This window comes from Bos taurus, chromosome 5 (assembly GCF_002263795.3).
Source record: "Bos taurus isolate L1 Dominette 01449 registration number 42190680 breed Hereford chromosome 5, ARS-UCD2.0, whole genome shotgun sequence".
NCBI lineage: Eukaryota > Metazoa > Chordata > Mammalia > Artiodactyla > Bovidae > Bos > Bos taurus.
This window is the reverse complement of record NC_037332.1, coordinates 1,565,600-1,591,854: the sequence shown is the minus strand read 5'-3', so window position 1 is coordinate 1,591,854 and position 26,255 is coordinate 1,565,600. Positions and strand designations below refer to the sequence as shown.

The 26,255-nt window shown below is 46.0% G+C and overlaps 1 protein-coding gene across 1 annotated transcript in view; it reads right to left on the bottom strand.

Annotated features, from left to right (window-relative positions):
• TPH2 (tryptophan hydroxylase 2) overlaps positions 1 to 26,255 on the bottom strand; it is a 103,127-nt gene that overhangs the window by 52,974 nt on the left and 23,898 nt on the right. Inside the window, exons 6-7 of the mRNA XM_015470867.3 lie at positions 15,362 to 15,558; positions 9,437 to 9,572 (exon numbers count right to left, since the gene is read on the bottom strand). Of these exons, the coding sequence (XP_015326353.2) occupies positions 9,437 to 9,572; positions 15,362 to 15,558 (333 nt within the window). The remainder of the gene's footprint in view (positions 1 to 9,436; positions 9,573 to 15,361; positions 15,559 to 26,255) is intronic.

The following is a 26,255-nucleotide window of genomic DNA, read 5'->3' as shown; positions in this document are numbered from 1 at the left end:
CAAAGATCAAAGCCTTACTTCATCAGCCCTCACACAGGGAGGTTAAGTGGTTTGCCAACAGTCACACTGAGAGCTGACGATGAGGCCTGGATTGCGGGCACGTTGTCCACAGGGCCTTCTGCCTCAGGATGTACACAGTACTCTCCCATCTGCAACACTGCTCTGGAGTGAGGCACTTCCCCTCCTGTTTCCTAGTGAAATAAAAGATGCCCCCCTCGATAAAGGGGTGGGCTAACTGGCCCTGTGAAGATAAAGGAGAGAGTGGGCTCCTGACACAGCTTGGCAGCTGGATCATCACCGGATGGAACAGCATGGCACAAGACCATCCAGTAGACACAGCCAGTACTTCGGGTCCTGGCAAAGCAGGGCCGCCGGATTAAAGAAAGTGTCACTCTCAACTATCTTATGTAAAATTTGTAATTGGAAAATCGAGAGAGAAACTACTCAACTTTAGGACACATACAAGTTTTGAGTTTTCTTCTGGGCTTGTGTGCTAAGTCGCCTCAGTCATGTCCGGCTCTTGGTGACCCGGTGGACTGTAGTCCACCAGCTCCTCTGTCCATGGGATTCTCCAGGCAAGAATGCTGGAGTGGATTGCCATGCTTTCCTCCAGGGGATCTTCCTGACCCAGGGATCAAAGCCACGTCTCTTATGTCTCCTGACATAAGAAGCCGTATTGGCAGGTGGGTTCTTTAACACTAGTGCCCCCTCTTGTGGGGTTAGCTTAATACAGAATGGTGGTTATTCCCACAGATGCTGGCACTATCCCTGAGTTCAAATCCTGACTCCCCTACTTACCAGCTGTGTGACCTTGAACAAGTTACTTAACCTTTCTGTGCCTCAATTGCCTCATCCATACATTCAGAATAATAAAAGTAACTCAGAACTTACAGGGTTGTTTTGAGTACTGAGTTTATCCACTTACAATGCTTAAAATAGTGCCTGGCATATAATAGTTGATATAGACATGTTTGCTGTTAATAATAATATATATACACACACATATATATATGTATATATATACATATATTTAATTGCTTCTGATGCTATTGTTTTTGAACTTATCTATGTTGGAGAATGGAAGGGGTGAAAATACTCCCAGGTTTTAGGGCCTCTAACATTCTACCTGACCCCGGGTGTGTGTTAGTTGCTCAGTCATGTCCAACTCTTTGCGACCCCATGAACTATAGCCCATCAGGCTCCTCTGTCCATAGAATTCTCCAGGCAGAACACTGGAGTGGGTTGCCATGCCCTCCTCCAGGGGATCTTCCCGACCCAGGGATCGAACCCAGGTCTCCCACATTGCAGGCAGATCCTTTACCATCTGAGCCACCAGGGAAACCCTGGGAATAGCCCAAACCAAATTTCTTCTGAGGGAGGAGATGGTTGCTAAGCTCGGAGTGTGAGCTCCTGGTTAAAACTCAGGAAAGGAAGGCCAGATGGGATCAGCTTTATGAGAACAAGCCATTCTCTGAGAATCACTGGAGCAATGCTGCTCTGCTATCCTGAACAGCACAAATGATGACAGAACTGTGGAGGGAGCCAGTTGGCAGGGCAGGAAGCTTGGCATCACACTTGGCAGAGATGAGGCTGATCTGTGGGGGAGGGCAATTTGAAGCTAAACAAGAGCTCACAGGGATGAAGGTTCAACCCTATAAAGCTCTGGCTCATCTTCCCAGCTCACCAGGGAGACCATGCCCAGACTTGACTTCAGCAAGCCCCGATATTAAAAACACCCAGGACAGTCAGGCCTTAAATCAGACAAACTCATAGACCCAGGATGTCTCAGAGGGAAAGGAGGGAAAGTTGGGAAAGGAAAGGTCCAGTGAAAGGAATCTGATCCAGAGAGGGGTAGTCAAGTTTCCTATCAATGTGAAAGCCTATATCTTCAGCTGCTGATTCCGTTAGTTAATAAATCAGGATTGATGTCTGAGCCACAAGAACAGGAGATGAATGCCATCTGCCCGTGTGCCCGTGTTAGAGAGGGTTCTGTTGTAACACACAAGGGCTAAGCACAAAGTTCACTGACTCGGCTTGGAAACCTCTAATTATTTCTAACCAGCGTTAGAAATAATTCACTTTTATTTTTCTTATAAAATCGAAACACAGCAGCAATTATAAGAAAAATCACCTGACTGCAAAACCTTTTTTAAACTTTAAAACAGTTATATTTTAAAATAACATTAATTGCCCCTGATATGTTCAACTGTGACAAGAAATATTTTTCTGAATGCAAATGTATTTAGCAATATTATGACAATACACGTTGCAGTGTGAGTCCATGGTGTCGTGAAGTATTTCCCAGCAGGGAAAGTTTGCTCTCTGATTTGAAAAGGGACACACGGGGAAAGAGCAGGACAGACTCACGTCAGCATGGGCTGAATCATCAGTCATCAACGCAGCCCTGAATGGGGACTCCCTGACTGAATAAGCTTATACTATGCTGTGCCAAGGATATTTTTGTTACTAGTACATTCAGCACAACATCTGAAAACAAAATAGAAGAAATCTTTTTAAATGTCTTCATTAAAACATTTTTGAAAGGGATTTCTGGTGCAAAAACTGCACTATTACTTTGGCAAGAACTCTACTGGAAAGACATACACTGTACTGGTTTGACCTCTAAGAACTGACATTGAAGAACGTATGTTATATTGAAGCATCAGGTTTTAGAAGGGGCCGGTGTTCTCCCTGAGCAAAGGAGAAGGGGTCAGAGTGCTGTGCTGTGGATCTGTGTTTCAACATTGCTCTGGGCAATAGTTTAGGTTTCTAACGTACAGAACCTTGAACTATCGGCCACCTCTGGTCTCCATCTAGAAATATAGATGGGTGGGTTTGGCCTACACTGGAGAAAACAAGACTAGATTATAATACTTTAGCAAATAGGACCTTCTTGGGACTTCCCGGTGGTCCAGTCGTCAAGCATCCACCTTGCCAGGCAGGGGACACAGCTTTGATCCCTGGTTGGGGAACAAGATTCCACCTGCCATGGAGCAACTAAGCCCTCGCAGGGCAACTACAGAGCCCGTGAACCTCAAGAAAGATCTCACACGATGTAAAGATCCCACACAGCAAGGCCAATTAAACATTTTGTAAAAAATAAAAAAAAATAGGCCCTTCTTGCTTTACCCTCCTTCATTTCCTAGACCTCAGTCAGTCCACACAGCTTCTGAAGAAAAGCATGAGATATGGCCCCAGGAGAATATGGTTTTATTAAGCCATATTTCTCATTAAAGAGCTCTGCATTTCTGAGATGCCACTGGCCATCAGGACTGCAGATAAAATTGAAAACCATATAGACAAGTATACATGCACATGCATATTCAGTGAGTAAGAATTCAGCATCACCTGGCATAAAACTCAGTCAAGAACTGTTTCAACTATGAAGAACAGAAGCCACAGATCGCCTAAAAGGAAGTGACCGGGGAAGAAAAACCGAATGAACTAAAGCAGAGCTAGGAAGAAGGAGGATACATACAACAGCTGAAAATCCAAAACACCTCTGAAAGCTGAGATCAGAGACGAGACCAGGGCAAGCTCCCTCCCTCCAACTCGCTTCTCCCGGCAGTGTGCCCTTGACTTTCCTGCACTACATCTCCACCGCCCCTCCCCAGCAAGAATCTTCTAGAGACAAATCCAGAGATGCTCCTACTGTTCTGTCCACTCACTTCAAACATGGACAGCACTACCCAAGACTTTCCTGCACTGAACCTCCAGTGTCCCTCTCCAGCAAGAATCTTCTAGAAACAAATCCAGAGATGTTTCTAATGCTCTATCCACTCACTTAGATGTAGACAACATGTCCACACACAGGATAGTCCTGCAGGGACCTACACCAACACTTGCAGATACAACCTCAGAGCATCTCTTCTTTATGCCACATTTAAGACGTTCATAGAGAACTCAGAACACTTCACAGACTGACACTGTTTTTTAAAGGAGGGCAATGAGCTTTCCTGCCTTTAAGGTGAAACTAAATTCAGAGGTTTTTTAACCCTTCTTCTTAGCACCATGTAACACGCAGTTGGGTCTCCTTTTCTCTCTCTCTCTCTCTCTCTCTCTCTCTCTCTCTCTCTATCCCATTTTTATGAAGGGAAGATGGGAACAACCTTCACATTTCCTTTACCTCCACTCCTTCAGCTTCACAGTGAACAACCAGTTTTATCATTTGAAACAATGTACATTCTCAAAGCAAAATCAATGAACAGAACAGGCTGCCCGTCCTGGGTGTGATTTAGAGAGAAGACGCTTCCAAATGGTCCAAATGGGCTACCTTCAAAGCTTTAGCTGATGTTTAAGATTCCCCCATTAATGGTTCATGAGTTTACCTGAAGACACTTACTATATAAAAATGACTTATTGATGGAGGGGAGTCCAGCTACAGTTCCTGAAATCAGAGTGAAGCTGCGGGAGCGGGTGGAGGATCTGCAGCCCTGCAGGGGGAGGCGCTCTCAGCACACGGGGCACCGCCAGGCCTCCCCTGGGCCCCTCTCTCCACAGATCTCACATGGAGCCTGGCACTCTGCATGTGTCTCCCTAATCGGGCACCTCCTGGTAGCAGCGGCATTCGCGGCTCCAGCCCACTTTGGCCTCAGTTTTCACTCTATACGCCAGGTTTGGGGATCCACTCCAAACTCAGTCTGGATCTTCTTGTTCCTCTGTTGCCTCTGCCAGCTGGCCTTGAGTTAATTACAGTCTGATGAAGGAGACTGACACATGAACAAATAATTACCATGCAGTGTTCTAAGTGCTAAAATAGAAGTAAGGCAAATGCTACAGGAATATCCAGTACTGCCTGGGAAAGTCTTCACACAAAAGGGTGCAATTGAGTTTTAATCCTGAGACTTAAAATGATCTCACAAGAATCATTCCAGGGTAAATGAACCACCTGTGCAAAGAGATGGAGGCAGGAGCCAGCAGGGCCCCAGGATGGTGAGAAGTCCAGTGTGGCTGGAGCATAAGGTTTCAGAAGGGGCAGAAAGAGAGACAGAAGATGTGATTTGATGATCTCAGACATTTTCCCCCTGAATGTAACAGGGAACCAACAGAGGTTAAACATGAGAATGCTATACTCACATTGGTGTTTTAGAAAGGGAACAAAGCCTACAGTACTTGTCAGACAGAGTAGCCATGTTAACACGACCTGTCAAATATCTCCTTCTCAAACAGTGGCTCCCACTGGGGAAGATGTTGCCCCCTGGGGACATTTGGCAATGTCCGGAGACAACTTCGGTTGTCACATCTGGCAGGGGTGGGAGCCTACGCTTGACATTTAGCAGGTAGAGGCAAGGGATGTTGCTAAACATTCTACAATACACAGGACAGCCGCCTACAACGAAGTGTTATTCACGTCAAAATATCAATACTGCCAAGGTTAAGAAACCCTGTTCTAAAAGATGATATGGCCAGAGGGTACAAGGTGACACAGCCCACAGGGACTCCTCAGAGAGGCAAAGAGGAGACCAGGAGATTGTGGGGCTTCTCACATTTTGTCCTGCCCCCACCAGCAGGTGTGATGCTCACACACCCATGCAACTTGGAGCTCGGCTTCTTTCCCTCCTTCCACAGAGTGAGAAGGACACTATTATGGTGATAACCTTGAATTTGACCCAATTGATTTTTTTTAAGGAAATCGTTTGTAAACTTCAATATTCGATTAGTGACATAGGTGCTTGCTGATCAAAGCAGGCTGATCAACGAGGTGCATAATCCCTGCCTGGGGCAGTGCTCCAAGGGAGAAAGAGCCAGAACACCCCCTCCCTTCGGGCAGAATCCGTGACCTTTCAGTCCAAGTAGAAATGCATGGAAAAGCAGCTCCTCCCTCCTCTTCCAGAGCAGGAGTCGCTGATTCTCCAGGACTCTCTCCTCTACTGTCCCCCAGGCCAGAACACTCCCCAGGGGAGAAACCCAAATTGCTGTTGCCATTTTAAATTCAAGTCCCAGTTCCTGGCGGGCTTAGAGACACTGGAATTTTAAAATGTAAAATGGTAAAACAAGCCATGCTTGGGAGTGGGGATATCAAAGTACATTCTACCCAGATCAAAAAGGAAAATAAAGCTTTTTTTCAGATAACATATTTTTGCTGCTTTCATTCTCTTTGCTAGCTGCGTCTTCGGGGCTCACCTTCGTCTCATTAGCGCTGACTCCACCACAACAGTTCAGCAGCTAGAAGCAGTTATTTGGAAGCAGGGTACAAGCACCAAACACAGGAGTCACGTTGAACTCCGCAAATTGAAGAAACTGCCCTCTTGCTGGTTCTCCATTGAGGAAATGGGATTGCATTTAAAAGACAATGCCTGTGAAAGAGCTTGGGCAGTGTCAGGTAGTTAGAATAGGAAACAGGAGTCCAGAATGGCCATGGCTAAAAGACAAGGAAGGGAAAAGCCCGCGAAAATAGAACAAAGGAAGGTCCAAGGACCAGAGGGAGGACTTCAGGTAGAATAAACAGCACTCCTGGCTAAGCCCAATTTGCACAGGGCAGGCCCAGGGGAAGGGAAAAACATAAAAAGAGGAGCCAAAGGGCTCTCTCTCCCTCTCCCTCCCTCCCACCCCCCCCAAAACCCCAACCCCCGCCCCCACCCAGGTGCTGGTGCGCTGCCCCACTCTCTTCTCTTCGCATCTTTGAGTTGGTATGCCCTCACACCTCAAGGATGGATTCTCTTGCTATTATCCAAATAAAATAGAGCTGTAACACTAATTTGTCTAACAGCTATAACACAGTCTGTCCAAGACCCGAGAGCTGTGACGCGCCGAGGGCTTTAATGTCCGTCGATCCAAATTTCGGTTGTGACAAGACAGAACCGAGCATACACTCACTTGACAGGCAGGAAACAGAATTTCATAGACTCAAACTACAGCATGGGGCTGGGAAGAGACCTGGGACTCTGCAAGACGTGAGGATTGAAGGGATCTTTACAGAGCGCTGTGTCTGCACAGTGTGCTCCTGGAAGGACGCAGTGGGAAGTGGCAGCAGTGGTTGCTGCTGGGGAGGACGCATCGGGTGTCAAGGAGCAGAGGAAGGGAAACAGTCACTGTTCACAGCGGGCCCTTCTGTAAGCTCTGAATGCTGGATCGTGGACATGCATCACCTACACATAAATCATCATCATCATTTAAGAGACAAACGAATGATATAAACCCCACAGAAAAGGGGACTTTCCTCGTGGGCCAGTGGTTAAGACCACGAGCTTCCAATGCAAGTGTGCAGGTTCGATCCCTGCTCAGGGAACTAAGATCCACATGCTATGTGGCTTGGCTAAAAAAAAAAAAATTTTAAATAAGAGCAACTTTAAAAATAAATAAAACTCACAAAAATGAGCCTGTACAAACAATCCCAAGTTAGCGAATTTCAAGTTTCCATGCTTTCATTTAGCGTCCTCTTGTTGTGTGGTCGGGGGAGTTGTGAAAGAAGAGAACACCAAGATCAACAGTGGGCGCTAAAATTACTTCTGAGCTCTCAGCTCTGACTCCCAACCACCAGGAGCTCCTCTGTCTGGAGGTCCCTTCCATGGGCCTCTCCAAGACAGGATGCTCCAAATTCAAATCCCCCTCTTGTCTCCCTCTTTCCTTCCCTCTTTCCTCCAAGCCTAAGCCCCTTCTGATATTTTCCAGTATTATGAGAAACAACTACCCATCCAGCTTCCCAATCTAAAAGCCTGAGCACTGCCTTAGGGACCGTCTCACACTCATTACAGTTGCAAATACTGTAAATTCCATCTTAATGATGCATTTCACGCAGGTGTCCTCTCCTGCTGTCCTACTGATGCCTTACACACCGTATTCCTTCCCTGGAATGGGACCTCCCACCAGTCTCCCAGCGAGTTCATGCTCCATGTGTCCCAGCCCTCACCCCTATCAGCTTCTTTAAACACGATGACTTCATCATGCTGAGGAGCCTTGGACAGCTCCCTGCTGCCTACAGAATTCAGTTCAAATGCCCTATTTTGACAAATGACTGTTTACATTGTGCACCAGTCGATCCTATCCATCCTCAAGGAAAGCAACCCTGAATATTCATTGGAAGGACTGATGTTGAAGCTGAAACTCCAATACTTTGGCCACCTGATGTGAAGAGCTGACTCATTGGAAAAGACCCTGATGCTGGTAAAGACTGAAGGTAAAAGAAGAGGGTGGCAGAGGATGAGATAGTTGGATGGGATCATCCACTAAGAGGACATGAGTTTGAGCAAACTCTGGGAGATGGTGAAGTACAGGCTTCCCTGTACTGCAGTCCATGGGGTCGCAAAGAGTTGGACTGAGCGACTGAACAACAAAATTGCGAACAGAAGAATCATTTCACCCCTAACACATGCCCGCGCTCTGACCACTCTTAAGTAATCAGCCTTGCTCATTTCTGCCTCTCCCTGCCTCCACATCTTTGCACTGGTTGTTTCCTTGACTTGAAAGCTTCCCCCTCACCCCACTTTGCTTATCCAAAGAGAAATTCCTGTCCACCCTTCTAGACCCCTACTCATCTTACATTTCCTCTGAAAAGCCTCTCAGGACTGCTCCCTCCTCTTTGCTCCTCTGACACTCTGCACACATACCCCCTTACCACACTCTTTCATAATTGTTTATGTTTCTATCTCTCCTGCCAGAAAAGTCAGAGGCTTTAAAAAAAAAAAGCAGCTGCTATATTTTATTCATCTTTGAATCCGCTGCACCTCCCTGCTAGCATTGCACATAAATGTTTGCTGAATGAATTGGCAGCAAGTACTTTGGTAAAAATATAACACATTATTCCCCCAATTCTATAGACCTCTGTGGCTAAAATCTCATTTCTTTGGCCTCTCTCTCTCTGCATACCTATTGGCACGCTACCACAGGTCTCAGGAGGGCCGGTTATTCAAACAGAGCTAACAAAGTGCCTGCTATTTGTAAACAGGGCCATTTGTAAACCCTCTGGGCTAGATTTAGAGATTGCCTATCCAACTCTAACAGCAATTCTTTGAGCACTCATCCACTCTAACAAGTGTTTCTTTCCCAAATGTCTGGAGTCCTATAAGTAACCTTTGTTTACCCTGAAAACATTTTCAGGGAAGCTGAAAGGAAGTAAAAATAAAACATAAAAAATAAAAACCATGTAGTGACCCTAGAGGGACCCACCTATCAGTGAGCGTCCGGTACCCTGGGGCGGGGCGGGGTGGGGGGGCGATTCAGAGACTCAGCTCTGAGCCCTGGCACTTGCGCTGTCATCAGCTACTTTACTGCCTGAACCTCCGAGGCTCTCTGCTCCCTAGCGAAGACCTTGACAGTCCATTAATCACAAGACTATTCAGGTAAAACAGCATCAAAAGCAAAGTGATAAGCTTGGTGGCCCGAGGAACAGTGGTCTTTAGGGTTCCTGGACCCAATTCCTCTCAAATAAAGTGGGCGCTGACCGCCGTCCCAGTGCGGTGGTCTCCGCCCCACCCAGGCTTCCAACGCGAGTACTCACGGCTCCGGGGTGTAGAGGGGGTCCGAGCCGTGGCGGACGTACTGAGTGCAGTGGAACACTCTGTAGGCCAGTCCCGCCAGGAAGTCCCGAGGGCTCAGGTATCCGGCCACTGGCCTCACCGTGAAGCCAGATCTTTCTAAAGAGGTAACAGAAAGAGTCAACTAAGTATTAAGGCGACAGGACTTGACGGCCCAAGCAGGGCTTCCTATTATTTTTAAGGACGTTCCAGAAACAATGTAATCAAGGTTCTAAAACTCTTGACAATTGAATGACATACACTGTTAACAGCTATCACATTTGTGGCTTCTGATAACTAAAATATACTCACGAATGATGGTTTCCAGGGGAACAAGACATTCATTAAAATGGAAAGAAAGGTGAAAAAAAAATCGGATTTAAATTCAGAGACCAAATTAGGGTAAGAAAGCTCAAATGCACAGAAGACTACAATGTAAACTTTTGGTGGTGAGCATACTAGACTGCACACAGAAACCGAAATGTAAGGTTGTACACACGAAACTTATCTAATATTCCAAACCAATGTGGCCTTGATAAGAAATAAATTATTTTAAAAGACATCAGATTGTGAAAGACTGCTACACATTTTGTGCTTCTATTTACGTGATGCCCAAACAAGGAAAACCTATAGACAGAAAGCGAATCAGTGGTTTCCCAGGGCTAAGGATAGGAACAAGGATTGATTATAAAGGAGCAAAAGAAAACTTTCTGTAGTGATAGAAATGTTGTAAAACTGAATTGTTGTAATGGTTACAATTCTATAAATTTACTAACATCACTGACTTGTACAGTTACAAAGGGTAAATTTTATTTTATGTAAACTATACCTCAATGAAGCTGCTAAAAAATATAAATAAAATATAGTGATGCTTACCATGTATCACTTGATATCTTTCTAAAGACACACCTAGATAAGAATACTTTCTGTGTGTATGTGGTCAGTGAACACACTGCCAATTTAGCCTGTTGACTAGCACTATGGAACTGGTTCACACTACAGCTTTTTATTGATAGTCAAACCTATGGTTTTTCCAGCAATCATGTACGGATTTGAGAGCTGGACCGTAAAGAAGGCTGAGTGTCAAAGAATTGATGCTTTTGAACTGTGGTGCTGGAGAAGACTCTTGAGAGTCCTTTGGACTGCAAGAAGATCAAGCTAGTCAATCCTAAAGGAAATCAACCCTGAATACTCATTGGAAGGACTGATGCTGAAGCTGAATCCCCAAAACTTTGGCCACCTGATGTGAAGAACTAACTCTGGAAAAGACCCTGATGCTGGAAAAGATTGAAGGCAGGAGGAGAAGGGGGCGACAGAGGATGAGATGGTTGGATGGCACCAATGACTCAACAGACATGAGTTTGGACAGGCTCCTGGAGATGGTGATGGACAGGGAAGCCTGGCGTGCTGCAGTCCACGGCGTCACAAAGAGTTGGACACGATCAAGCTACTGAACAACAACAGCCCCCTAACCCCTTCATTCTCCATTGTCATATCCCATTTCTTTGATATTATGAAAACAATTATATTAATTGTGACAATTTGAAAGATACACTAAAGCTCTACCTGCTTTATTGGTTTGTGGTAAGAGGACAAAAACAAAATAAGCAGAATACAGTAAAATGTATGAAAATCACACGAGATGGCTAACCCAGTTAAAGACTGCCTCGTGCTTCCTGGTCATCAGAGCCCACAAAAAAACAACAGGAGGGCTCTTCTCTCTGATACCAGCACTGTAAAGGCTCCCATTTTGAAAACCTCAGTTCATTCAGAAAGCACCTTTGAATGGTTAGAAATAGTTTTTAAAGATAAAAACCAATTAAGTGTATAAAACAAGTCCACCCTGGGATCCTGGGTACCTACAGGGAAATAACCCTATTCTCAGATATCCTCATGCCTATGATTCTAACAATATTAAGGTCATTCCAAAAGTTTCCAGGTAGATTCATTATTCCCCACTGAAAATCAAAAAGACAAGTGTGTATTTTCTTCTTTTTGTATTCTATGCCAGTATCCCACATGTGGAGTACAAGGGGCTATTCTTTAATAGCTGTATATTTTATTTTCTTATAAATTTTAAAATGTGTATCTATCACATCAAGAACTTTGACTTTGTGAATACCATTGCTTAAGAAGTTTCTTTTTAAAATAAATCTGGTATTTTAAAAGTGGTCAACTAAAAGAAATAAAAATACACACAACTTATATTGTGCTTGCTGTTTACCAATGAATGATGCAAACTGAGTACCCAGGACACCCAGTTTACCAAGGTGGTGAAAAAAAACAGCAATAATAGTAGTGATCATAACTGAAACTCTGGTACGCTTAATGTGTGCCCAGCAACAACTTTAGGCACACAATGTTAGTTTCCCCTCCCAACCTTGTAAAGTAGATAAAATTATGATCTCTGTCTGCAGAGAGGAAATGGAGGCAAAGAGAAATTAAGGCAATTCATCCATCTAAGGTCACATAGCCAGGAACTGGTGGAGCCAGGCCTCAAGCCCAGGCATTCTGCATCCACAATCTGTTCTGTACCATACTGCCCCTCATAAAAATATTAAACTAGGTGACAGATATGGAAAATATTGAGATGGTAATGTAATTACTGGGGTTTGAGAAACAAAGCAGTAAAAAGCAATCCTCATAGGAGTAATCAAGCCCATGGTAAATATATAATACATACCTCTATGGGAAACAAAGAGAGGCAAGCCAGAGGCGGGGCCATCAGGGAGCATGGAATCTAGTTAAAACCAGCATAAGGTATCACATAATTAGGGGCTAACTGAGTGATACTGATCAGCGGTTCTTAACTCTTTCAGTAACAAATGCCATGGATGGCAACCATGCCCAGGGCTTGGTCCCCTAACCATCACACTAAGGGTGGTTCTCAGAGGACCCGCTGTCAGGCCCCTGATACACACATGATCTGGGATGAAATCGGGAAAGCGAGAGGTCACGGTGGCTGTTACAATCAGGATTCAGAGAGAATCCAGGGCTCGCTCCGAGTCTTGAGTAACACAAAGAATTTGAGTAGGTGGAGGGATGACTGTGGTGCTGGAGAAGACTCCTGAGGGTCCCTGGGACAGCAAAGAAGTCAAACAGTCCATCCCAAAGGAAAGCAACCCTGAATACTCATTGGAAGAGCTGACGCTGAAGCTCCAATACTTTGGTCACATGATGCGAAGAGCCGACTCATTGGAACAGACCTTGATGCTGGGAAGGCAGAAGAAGAAGAGGGTGACAGAGGATGAGATGGTGGGACGGCACCACTGATTCAATGGACATGAACTTGGGCAAACTCCAGGAGATGGTGACAGCCAGGGAAGCCTGGCGCACTACAGTCCACGGGTTTGCAAAGTCAGATACAACTTGGCAACTGAACAGCAAGGGACGACTATGCTAGCAAGTCGCAGAGCCTAAGTAATGATATGAAGACCCACAGCTAGAACAAAGGGTTTGTGCAGAGTGGTCTTGGCAGGAGACACCCTGGGAAAACTGGGTCAGGGCCGTGAGCTGAGGATGAGCAGCCAAGAGCTTGCCTCTGTTATAAAGCAGAGGCCAGCAAACTACGGTCTGTAGTCCAAACCCAGGTTGCTGCCTGTTCGTATACACCTGTGAGCTAAGAATAGTTTCTGCATTTTCAAATGTTCACGTTTAAACAGTGATATGCTGCTGCTGCTAAGTCGCGTCAGTCGTGTCTGACTCTGTGTGACCCCACAGACAGCAGCCCACCAGGCTCCCCCGTCCCTGGGATTCTCCAGGCAAGAACACTGGAGTGGGTTGCCATTTCCTTCTCCAGTGCATGAAAGTGAAAAGTGGAAATGAAGTCGCTCGGTCATGTCTGACTCTTAGCGACCCCATGGACTGCAGCCTACCAGGCTCCTCCATCCATGGGATTTTCCAGGCAAGAGTACTGGAGTGGGTTGCCATTGCCTTCTCCCAAAGTGATATAAGTATGTACTAATAGCCTCAATTTTGGCTCCTGGCCCACACAACCTAAAATATTTACTGTCCATCTGGACTCTTACCAAAAAAAATTAAAAGTTTGCCAACCTCAGTAAAATCAGGGGGAAGCCACTGATAGCTTCTGAGCACAGATGCCAGGAACAAAGGAATTCTAGGGAGCTTCACCTGGGAGCTATGGACAGGAGAGGAGAGGGGAGGAGAGACTGCTGTCAGGGATGCAACGATGAGGCCTCAGTGCGAGTGTGGCACTGGATGGAAGGAAAAGGATAGGCTCAGTACGGGGCTCGAGCTAGAAGTGGCGGGCCCGCAGACTGGGGCAAGCTCAGCTCCAGTTAGGCCCTTCCCATAAGCCCCTGCTCTGATGCCCTGGGCCTGGGAGTACATTCCCTTAGATGGCAAAATGAACTTTACTCATGTAATTAAGGTAAGGGTCTTGCGCTGGGGCCATCAGCCCAGATTATCCCGGTGGGGCCACTCACAAGCATGCTTCTGAGAGGCAGGCAGGAGGGTCAGAGAAGGAGGCAAGTAGGTGATGGAAGCAAAGGTCAGAGTGAGGCGAGGAAGGGCTCTGTGGGAAGGTATGTAGATAGACTCTAGAAGCTGAAAAGGAAGGAAACAGAAGTCTCCAGAGGGATCCAGCCTTGCCAAGACCTTGATTTTAGACTTCTAACCTTCAGAACTTTAGGATAATACATTCATGTTAAGTCACTAAGCCTGTGGTAATTTGTTACAGCTGAATAAGAAGCTTCTACAAAGGCTGATGAAGGACTTCAGAGAAAGAGTGTTAACGAGCAGGACTCTCTGAGGCCTTCCCAGTATAGACCCCATCCGTGTCCTCTGCCAGCCTTTTGTCTGTGGAAAACTCTTTGCCAATGAATAAATTTAATCAGAGAAGTAAGAAGAGAAAGGAAAACAGTCAAGCAAGCCAAAATAATAATACTGCAGCCATTAAACAAAGTCAAGGGCCTTTCATTCTTCCTCAAGGAATATGGACAATATTGTGAGCCGTGTTCTTTGAGCTGTTTTGCAGAAACTGAAACCTCCACCAGGTGGAAGAAGTTAACTGTGTGCTGCCCACAAGCACGTACACCCCAGACTACTCGCAATTACCTCCCCACCAACCAACTAGAAAAACGTCCAGGAGCTGCTCACAGCCTGCTCCTGGAACACTCCCAGACTCCTTAGTAGGCCCCCAGGGCAGGACACGTAATTCGGAGGGCATTGACCTGCTGTGGCCCGCCTTTGCCTGGAGCAATAAAACTAGTCTTTAGGCGACAGGCGTCCTTAGCATCTGAGCCTAAAGAATCGATCACCCCCATAGAAACGGGGAAGGCAGGCGAGGAAAGAAGCTCCAGGGAGGGAAGCAGGCCGCAAGATTTCAGCTTTTAGAGCCGGCGTACTTGAAACAGGGGAGAGAGAGAGAAGAGCAGAACCCGAGGACTCAGCCACAGTGAAGGACAGAGCAAGCAGCAGGACCACGCTGAAGCTTCACCTCCACCCCCAGCCCTGCGAGAGCCTAGAGTTTTCCCGGTCGCCATCTCAGCAGGGTCGGCGAGGAGAGCGGCCACACAGAGAATGCGCCGGCTGACTCCGCTTCCCCGTGTTCACTGCCCTGCCGCCACCACCACCACCTTGAGCGTGACTTACATCAGCACGTTAGTGATCTGACTGACTCCCTGACAGAGGAAAGTCACTGTGCTCAACATTATCCATGATATTTCTTCATCCAGTATAAAACTTTGTTTCACTTGTGAGCACTAGCGTAATAAACTGTTCGGTGGTTCACCTGCTTCCCACAGGTGGCCCAGGTACTGTCGGAGCAGCCCTCTCTTTTTAAACCAGAGGGAGTCCTATCTTGTTTGGGAAAAGGGCAGTCGCTACCCGCTGTGTCCCTGGCAGGCCCACGAGGACGCTTAGCCTGAAAGAGCCCGTGTGGAGCGCACCTTTCAGAAACGCCGCGACGTCTTCCAGCTGGGGCACGTTGTCCTCCCTGTAGCCGCAGTGTTTCGTCAGCAGAGGGAAGTTTTTCAAATACTCCCGGCAGGCGTGAGTGGGATAGAGTTTGGAGAGCTCCCGGAACACGACGCCCCAAGTCTTGGTCTCTTCCTCCGTGTACTCCACCCTGGGGATGGGCTGCCCGCTAGGCAGCAAAGAGGAGAAAAGCGTGAGTCTAGCTCTGCACCGCTGTGTGCGTGCGTCCCCGCCCTCGCGCCCATGCGAGTCAGCTTGCGGCAGAGTGGCATGCCTGAGCGTCTCAAACGCTCCCACTAAGGGTTCTGTCCTTGAAGCAAATGCTAACACTCTAAGCTTGTGTTTGTGTTTAAACTTTCACATAAACGATTTATTATGTCTTCACACATCCTTCTGGACACTTGATGAAACTTTTGTTCTGATGCTGGGATCCGTAACAAGGTAAGAGCTCTGGGTTGAAGGAACTGGTTTACATATAAAACTGTGCTCTGAGGACTTTGTCTGCAATCCCCTGACAACAGTAAAACATGGATATTGCTTTTTGAAAATAAAATTGCCCATAGATCCTCTGTCCTTTGGGGGAGCTCGCCCCAATCTCCAAGGATAATTTTGAGGTTATTTGTTCAGTTTGCAATACCCTGGGAAACACTAAAGGACTGTGGAATTTAAGAGTTTTGCAAACTGCAAAATGGGAGCATTTATTAGACATCATGCTAAGAGGTGCACACATTAAAACCTGTCTGTCAGGAGAGAGGACAGCAAACTTTTTCTGTAAAAAGCAAAAAAAGTAAGTATTTTAGGCTTATATGCCATGCAGTCTCTATCAAAACTGCTCAGTTCTGCCATCATATCTTGAAGACAGCCACAGATAAGATGTAAACACAAGAATGTAGCTATGTTCTAATAGAACTTGGATTACAAAAACAGGTGATGGTCTGGATTCAGCCCATAAGTCATAGGGAGCTGACGTCTGGTTTGGAACACTGAGAGGCAACCCTGGACTAGAGTGGTCAGGGAGAGCTTCCTGGAGGAGGCACAACTTAAGCTGAGACTGTTGGCCAAGCAGGATGTGCAGGTTCCCTGACAGAAAGTTGAGTTTAAAAATGCTCTTCTAATAACAGACAGCAGGAGAAGGGGGCAGCAGAGGATGAGATGGTTAGATAGCATCACTGACTCAATGGACATGATTTTGAGCAAACTCCAGGAGACAGTGGAGGACAGAGGAGCCTGGCGTGCTGCAGTCCATGAGGTCACAAGGAGTCGGACATGACTTCTCGACTGAAACAACAAGAAAAACAGCAGGTGGCAGCCAGGAGCAGAGACCAGAGCTCCTGAGGCCACGCGAACCAGGAGGAAGTGGAGAATATGGACGTGTACTTTCGAAAACTATTGCTTGAGGAAGCAGAATCTGAATTTAGCCTCTGATTACGAAACCTATTCTGAAAGTGAAGTTGGGCTTGGAGAAAACTCCTCATAACATGTTCAACAGTTACCAGCCGAATCCCCTGACCGCCACCCCCAGCCACTTGTCACAGGTTCTACCCCGCAGTCAGCAAAGACCCACACAGCGTGTGGAAGTCCAACACACACACGCATAAGGCTAGGGAGTCTCTCTCTGTGAGCTCATAAACCAGCCTGCACAGCAGCCCCCCAGGAGCGCAGGCACAGGCAGCCACTGCCCCTCAAGCTGCTCCACGCTGTGGTCACTCAGAAGAACCCCTGGGGCAGTGCAAAGGGGTGGGGAACAGTAATCAGAGCAGGCTTACAGCAGATCCCGCTCCCACTCTACAGACTTGAAAAGTTCTTACCAAAATGCTTTCTAAGGTTCAGGTTCAAATGTGCTTCCCATCATCCCAAATTATTTTTATTTTTAAAAAACTAACGGCAGTACATGAAGGATGAACGAATAACACATACTGAAGAAAAACCCAGAAATTAACATTTATTTTCTCTAAGTACCAAGACTAGGGCTTATGACAAACCAAATTAGAACACGATTAGCCTTGTTTGAATTTGATTGTTGATAATAAATAAAAAATTACAACCTGGCAAATATTTGCTGTGAAGATTAAGACTGCTAAAAATTAGCATCGTGATGAATTAGAAGAAAGCTTGAAATGAAGAGTAAAAATAGAAAGGATGTAAGGAAATAAAAATATAAGCGATCTGCCTCTGGTACTAGAAAATTCAACACAATCAATCTAAGGCAGGGAAGACGATTAGGCTCATAAGGGCTGGGCAAATCAGAAGGTAGAAAGCGATGAGGCTGAAACAACACATGCAATATTGAGAAGCCATTTGAAAAGAATCATGAGGTCAAACTTTTCCCTTCGACATCAATCTGCAAACAGGCAGCATTTCAAAGGGGAACTGACTGTAGCCAATAGGAAGAAGACAGAAAAGTGTGAGCTGGGGTAGAGAGAAAGGGTGATACAGACCCTCCTCCACTTACAGTGGGTTAATCGTGACAAATCGAAAATATCGCTGTCACAAACCCCTTTAAGACACCTAACCTACCCAACATGATGGCTTAGTCTGCTGCTGCTGCTGCTAAGTCGCTTCAGTCGTGTCCGACTCTGTGAAACCCCATAGATGGCAGCTCATCAGGCTCCCCTGTCCCTGGGATTCTCCAGGCAAGAACACTGGAGTGGGTTGCCATTTCCTTCTCCAATGGCTTAGTCTGCTGCTGCTGCTGCTGCTGCTAAGTCGCTTCAGTCGTCTCCGACTCTGTGCAACCCCATAGACAGCAGCCCACCAGGCTTCCCTGTTCCTGGGATTCTCAAGTCAAGAACACTGGAGTGGGTTGCCATTTCCTTCTCCAATGCGTGAAAGGGAAGTCGCTCAGTCGTGTCTGACTCTTAGTGACCCCATGGACTGCAGCCTTCCAGGCTCCTCCGTCCATGGGATTTTCCAGGCAAAAGTACTGAAGTGGGGTGCCGTTGCCTTCTGCTGCTGCTAAGTTGCTTCAGCCGTGTCCGACTCTGTGCGACCCCAAAGACGGCAGCTCACCAGGCTCCCCAGTCCCTGGGATTCTCCAGGCAGGAACACTGGAGTGGGCTGCCACTTCCTTCTTCAATGCATGAAAGTGAAAAGTGAAAGTGAAGTCACTCAGTCATGCCCGACTCTTAGCGACCCTATGGACTGCAGCCTACCAGGCTCCTCCGTCCATGGGATTTTTCCAGACAAGAGTACCAGAGTAGGTTGCCATTGCCTTCTCCAATGGCTTAGTCTAGCCTATGTTAAATGTGCTCAGAACACTTACATTATTGGCCTACACGTGGGCAAAATCATCTAACACAAAATCTGTTTTATAATAAAGTGGTGAGTATCTCATGCAACTTATGGAATACGGTACTGAAAGTGAAAAATAGAATGGTACCTGGCTTCGGAATCAGGAGGCTGACTGTGGCTCCCTGCCACAGCCCAATATCATGAGAATTTCTCTGCATGCCACACTGAGAAAAAAGATCAAAATTCAAAGGACAGTTTCTCCTGAATGCATTTCACTTCCATACCGTATTGAGGTGGAATCATTAAGTTGAGGACTGTCTGTATTACTCTCTGTTACTTACTAATGAATTTCCAGCATCGCAATCTTGGGGGTACAGACGGTCACATAGAGTCTCATCTGTCCCCACTTGTCTGTCCTGCCTGGGTAACTAATGAGGCTGCTCTCTGAGTGAATGGCTGGTGGAGTGCTCTGCTGCTTCCCTGAACAGGTAATTCTCACTGATCGTAGAAAGAAATTTCTTACCCTGCTCTGACCCCCTCATCCTGGGTAACTATTTAAGGTAAATGTTTAAATATCAGCTTCACACCAAGTAAAGGCTAGTTTTACCCATTTATTTTTTGTTAAAAATATCCCTAAAAGAGACAAAATAAAGGACATTTCCCATTTTTCTATGTAGTTGATACAGGTATATAATAATAGCTCATTTTTGAGAGCTTCCAATGGCCAGACAGTTTTTTTAAGTTCAGCCTTTTTATTTAACTTGGTCCATTTGATTCTCACAACTTCATTGAAGTAGACCCCCCCACACACACTTTACAGCTAAGGATACTAAGGCTCAGAGAAGCTAAGTCATTTAACTAAATCACGGCGCCAAGCTTAAAACTCAGTCTGTCAGGTTCGAGACTGGCTGTGGTCTTAACCGATTAGCACACACCTATGAAATAAAGAATTTATTCCAGGTACCAGCTTATTTCCACATACCAAATTAAAATAAGGCTTATAGGTATCCATACTTAAATACAGAAAGTCTCATATGTTATCACAAGAGCAGCATGTGTCTGGAGATTCCACAAAGTCCTGTCTTATTTATTCACTCATGTAACCTTCTCAGGGAGGCTGCCAGCTAGTGCTGGGGGCACCAGGAATGCAGGGGCACCCACATATTTTTTTTTAAACTTTGAGATTTGACATTTATAAAAATAAAAATGGTAGTCATGAGAAAAATCGGTATGTGCTACACTTCTCTGTACTTGTCATGGGATTGTAGGCCTTTTGTGAATTATGTATAAGAATGACAGAGTCATGTCCCAATCTTTCTAGGGCCTAGGACATATACCCACATATCACTATGCATCCATCCTTGGGTATATGTCATAACACACACGTAATAGGCATCACATCCCAGCGTCCTAAAACTCTGCTGTCCCACAGCTGAAGTCCTGAAGCAGTCCACATTCTAGAGAGAGCTCCCAGCAACTGGCGCCAACCACCTCCCTGCGGGCTTGGTAGGAGAAGCGGAAATGGCTCTCCCACCAGCAAACCCCTCTCGTACCAACCTTCCCGCCTCACCAAACCTCACCCACCAGTCTAACAGGGAGTCAGACATGCAGGACCACAAAGGAGGCCAGTGTTGGAGGGGAAATCCCTGCTCTTTCTCCTTCCCTAAGGGGAGAGGGCAGCCTGGGCCACAGAATCATTTATAAGGCCTGCAGAGCCCTCGAGAGGTAGGGTCTGGCCTCTCTTTTCCCATCTGGACGCTTGCGGAGCAGAATATCCATGCCCTCCCTGGTGCTATCACCAGAATGGAACAGTAGAGGGCTTCCCTGGTGGTCCAGTAGTTAAGAACCCAACTCGCAGTGCAGGAGACACTGGTTTGATCCTTGGTCTGGGAAGATCCCACATGCCATAGAACAACAAACCCCACGCGCCACAACGACTGAACCCATGAGCCACAATGACTAAAGCCAGTGTGCCCCAGAGCGCATGCTCTGCGACAGAAGAAGCCTCTGCAGTGAGAAGCCTGGACCGGAGAGGAGCTCCAGCCCGCCACAGCTGGAGAAGGCCCGTGTGCAGCTGAAGACCAGCACAGGCAAAACAGATAAATAGTAACATTTTAAAACCGAAGAAACAAAAGAATGGATTGGTAGAGATGGCCCCGGAGAGTGTCTGGAGGCCCCGGAATATGGTGTGCTCCGGGGAGAATGAGCGCACCCTGGACAGGCGTCCTCTAAACCTGAGGTTCACGGGAACGTGGGTGTGATGCCCGGTGATGGCTAGAAGCCTCTACGGGACCCACATGCTGTGCCCGCCAGGAAGATGGGCGGCCCCATTCCAGCAGTGCTGCTCAACTCTCAGGGGACAGAGGGGGGCTCCAGGGGCTCCCCTCAGCCCTGACAAGGTGGCTCTAACGGCCAGGTGCGTGCAGGAGGGGTGCCCAAACTTGGACGCAGTAGAGACCACCTCATCAGAAAGAACCTTCCCAAACCAGGGTGCAAGAGGCCTGTGGCCTGCCCACCCCTGACATTCAAACAACCCTACAAAACGCCCTCAGCCTCCTCTCTCCCTCCTCCCAGTGCCCAACTGCAGAGGAACCAAGTCCTAGAAGAGAGAAGAGAAGGAAAGATATCTCTAAACCATGCACACACACACACACACACACACACACTCCAAAGAACTGAGGAGGAGAATACACTTTGAACCAAATTTGAGATTAAGCTCTTTTTAAATGAATGGGCCTAGGTCTTAAATACCCTGGTGAGACTATTCTAATAATTGAAAATGACAGGAAATTAGATGTTGCTAAGGAACTTGCTTCCCAGCAGGAAAGTAGGATTCAACACGATACAGTTGAAAGCAGTGAGTGGGGAAAATAAAATCATTTTACATTTACATCGGTATAAACCCCAACAAGATGAGACACCTCAACAAACTAATTACAAGTGAATATTATAATTAGATCTCTAGGGAGTCTCCTCCACTTCTATGGAATTAGTTGCGATTCCAGAATTCTAAGCAACCACCAAAATTATTGCTCATAGATTCCTAAGTCACTGGAGAAACACAGATGTGACTTTCAGTAATTACCACTCATCTCGGATTCTGCCCTCTTGCCAAAGAATGGCCAACTAAGATGTTACAAACACGATAGGGAACCATCGGTCAGCCAGGACAGTGCGAGGAAAAGGACCAGAACCTTCACCATCAGGATTTAGCTTGACGACAGGAAAAACTTCTGGTACCATATGTGACTCAGAGATGACTGAGAACTTCCTTGGGAAATACGGAAGGCTGTGGGAGGCATCCTTCTGCCTGGACAGTAAAATCCCACTTTTTCTAGAGGCAATGTGATGATTCTGAAAAATCTGTTCCTTACAGAGAGGAGAGGGTGGAAAGTACATAGACAAACCTAACTGGAGGCAGGTACAGATAGAGCTAGGATTTCCCAGGTGGCGCTAGTGGTAAAGAACCCACCTGCCAGTTCATGGGACACAAGAGACGTAGGTTCAATGCCTGGGTCAGGAAGATCCCCTGGAGGCGGGCACAGGGCACGGGAGAATCCCATGGACAGAGGGGCCTGGACCCCACCCACCCCATTAGGGTCGCAGAATCAGACACAACTGAAGCGACTTAGCACACAGGCACAGGGTTATTCTCTGTAAGCCCTGAGCTTGTTAAAACAATGCTGCTTAACAACCACACTTTTACACTGAAATCCAGGAACATCAACCCCCACTGAGGCTGAAGTTACGGAAGTTCTCCCTACAGCCAGATGAATAAGCTTTTGTTGAACTATTTGTCTGATCTCCTCCACCAGGTCCAACAGCAAGCTCCTTTTCTTATACATATGTATGTGTATAAGAAATGTTTTAATTTGGGGGACTGGAAAACATTTGATTATGGCGGTCCAGCCTGGATACCTCCTGGAGTCCCTGCTGCTAAAATTCCCAATAGGAGATCCAGTTTCTCTGCTTGTGTTATCTTTAGAGGAACTGTGGGGTCAAGAAGCAATTCCCCTACTCAGTGGAGGAAGATGTGACAGGCTGCAACTGACCGTAATCACATCAGGATGGCAAGGCTGGCTGAATCATGATGCAGGTTGTGTTCTTGGGAAACAGATGGATTTCCTCTGTGGCAAGGACTAAACAGAGCAGAAGAGAAACTGAGAATTGTTTAAGGGGGGATGGGTGAATCTGGTATTAACAGAAACAGGGACAGACTCATTTTCTGTTTTATCTCATTACACGTTCCTCGGGGCAGGGGATGCCTCACTTACTCAAGCGCTGCCCCTTTCACCTCTGCCTCATCTCTCATCTCCTTTCCCATCTTAGGCATTTCTCTTGGACACTTCCACCTGGGACTGCTGAAAGGAAATGAGAAGAGGTGACATGTAAAAATCCATCAATTTTGCAACTCATTAGCAATTAGCAGCTCCTCTGAGGGCTTGGTCAAAGCCTTTGGAGAAAGATTATTGGAACAGGAAGGCATGAGGTTTCTGCTCCTCCTCAAATCGAGACGTGTGTGCTGCGCTTCTCGCTGGGCATACCCTGAATTCTGCCTCATTCCCTATCTGTAATTCACCTTCTCTCCTTCTCATCCAGAGCACATAAGAATATGGCAAAGTGAGACTGACACGATTCCAACATTATTCTAAGAATAATCTTGATTTTGATCTAATGCAATTGTAAAAAACAGAGACATCACTTTGCTGACAAAGGTCCATATAATCAAAGCTATGTTTTTTCCAGTAGTCATGTATGGATGTGAGAGTTGGATCATAAAGAAGGCTGAGGACCAAAGAACGGATGCTTTCGAACTGTGGTGCTAGAGAAGTCCCTTCAGAATCCCTTGGACAGCAAGGAGATCAAACCAGTCAATCCTAAAGGAAATCAACTCTGAAAATCATTGGAAGGACTGACGCTGAAGCTCCAACACTTTGGCCATGTGATGCAAAGAGCCAACTGAGTGAGTGGAAAAGACCCTGATGCTAGGAAAGATTAAGGGCAGGACAAGGGGGCGACAGAGGAGAAGCAGGTGACAGAGGATGAGATGGATGGCATCACCAACTCAATGGACGTGAGTTTGAACAAACTCTGGGAGATAGTGAAGGACATAGTGAAAGAGGAGATAGTAAAAGGAGAAATGGAGAGAGATAGTGGAGGACAGGGAAGACTGGAGTTCATGGGGTCACAAAGAGCTGGACACAGCTTAGCGACTGAACAACAACAATATTTAAAAAGGGAAATACTCATTATTTTCAAAACTTATTAATATTGCTCAGCATTTGTCATACTGCTAAAAACCAGGTGACACACCAACATGTGGAAACCAGTCCTGGATGAGTCTCCCCCGCAGCCAGTAACCATCCCAGCACCTAACACTGTGCTGGCTGACACCACCTTCACGAGTAGCATCGCCTGCAGCCCGGAGTCACCAGAGTAGAACCATATAGTCAATAAATGTCCCACAAGATGATGGCTCATGTCTTTGAGACTGGAAAAAAAAATGTTGCTACAAATAAGAATAAAAGAAAGAAATTCTCAGTAAAGTAGATAAAGTCCATTAAAGTTTAACCAGAAGGCAAATGCCATTTTCATCTACTGATTTTTAAGAGTCAGTGAGAAAAGTCTGAGGCTCTCGAATTTGATAAAATCATCCTTCAAAAGACACTCAATAACTTTATGATAAATTACTATCAGTAGTACTCAGGGGGAAAACAAGTAAAATATCCAAATTACTTATAAACAAGTAAAATATCCAAATTATTATTCTGCTCAATCTATGCCCCATTACCATGGGTACTCCTTGAAGATAGGGACTTTTGTTTGCTTTGTTCATTTTTATAGCCTTGTCCACTCCCAGAACAAAGCCTCGAACAGACTGGTGTTCAATAAATAATATTTGTTAATAAGTAAATCAATCAATCAGAATAAAACAAGCCACACATTTAACGGTTGGAAAAAAGTACAGTTGTTTATCCAAAAGTCTGGCAGACAGGTATTTGTCTTACCTCATCCCTGTCTCATGTATTTTAATTGCTATGGAAAAAGCAGCTCCAAAGACTTTGAGATTTCTATACGTTTTCTGGAAACTTCCGATTAATTTTATGTCCTGCTTACTTTACAGGCAGAGGTTTCGCGTTTCTAATTTTCTCACTTGGGTTTCCTAGGCATTGTCACCCCTCACACTTGTAGCCAAAATCACCACGAAAGAAAGCAGCCTGTGCAAACCCAAAGTGAAGTGAAGTCGCTCAGTCGCGTCCGACTCTTTGCGACCCCATGAACTGTAGCCTACCGGGCTCCTCAGTCCTCGGGATTTTCCAGGCAAGAGTACTGGAGTGGGGTGCCATTTCCTTCTCCAGGGGATCTTCCCAACCCAGAGATCGAACCCAGGTCTCCTGCGTTGCAGGCGGACGCTTTAACCTCTGAGCCACCAGGGAAGCCCAAAGGGACATAACTAAATACAGAGACGTTTCCTTGGCTAGACATCTGTTTTTTAATCTATTTATTTTTACAATATTATGTTGATTTCTCCCACAGGTCAGTATGAATCAGCCACAGGTATACACGTGTCCCCTCCCTCATGAATCTCCCTCCCATCTCCTACCCCATCCCCCCCACCCCGAGATTGTCAAAGTTGGCTAGGTATCTTAATGAATGAAATTTCAAAGATATTTTCAATGCCACAGCCATAATGATTAAATTATATTTTTCAAAAAGGAAACTCACAGATCAGTACAGTGACTTAAATCTTGAGTTATACCAAGATTTGCAACCATTCAAGTCATCTGACCTTAAGTGGCTCGATGAGGGGTTCATTTGATGAGGAGCTGGGCGCTTGGGGACTGCTAAACCACACCAGAGAGAAAACTGTAAAGGCACAAACTCATTTTCAGCAAGTCCCCTAGGCCAGTCAGGTAAAGAGCACTTATGATCACATATTTTATTTGCTTTTGCAAATGAGTTGCACACATGAATTTTCGTAAATGAGTCTATAGGCCCTAAGGAACTTTCAGATGGTAGCAAACAAAAACGTTAGTGTTTTTGCTCACATTGTTAATACTGGTGCTGCCTGTACAAGAGACATAATGAAAATAAACTACTACACCTAGGGAGCCTCCAGGAGAGAGATTTAACTCCTGGAAATTATGTTTTTATTTGTCCTGTGCACCCCAGGATAGGGTTTCCCACCATTTTCTTACCTTGCAGAAAGCCCTCACCACATTCTAGAGGAGTGATTTTCTTCTGTCAAAACTACCATGAAATTAAATATCAACAGCAGCAACAGCGCGTCTAACATCCACTGATACAGGGACACAGGGAAGGGGAACTCAGAGAATGCAGCCCAGAAAAGAGCTAAAAGTTAAGAGCAGCCAACAATCTCAGGTCAATTTTAGGATGAAGAGACTCAGGCTAGGGTATCCCAGAACCGCAAGTTCAAATCCCCTATATCCTGCATCTTGATCAACAGGGACCAAATGTTGCTGACTGCTGGGCCCCCACCTGCCTCTTTCAGGAGTGGATGATGGAATGCAGTCACCCTACAGCTCATAGGCCTAACAGCAGCCTCCATTTGTCCACCGTCCACTTAACTGTAATAATAACAATAATCTCATAGCACATGACATGGATTTTCTT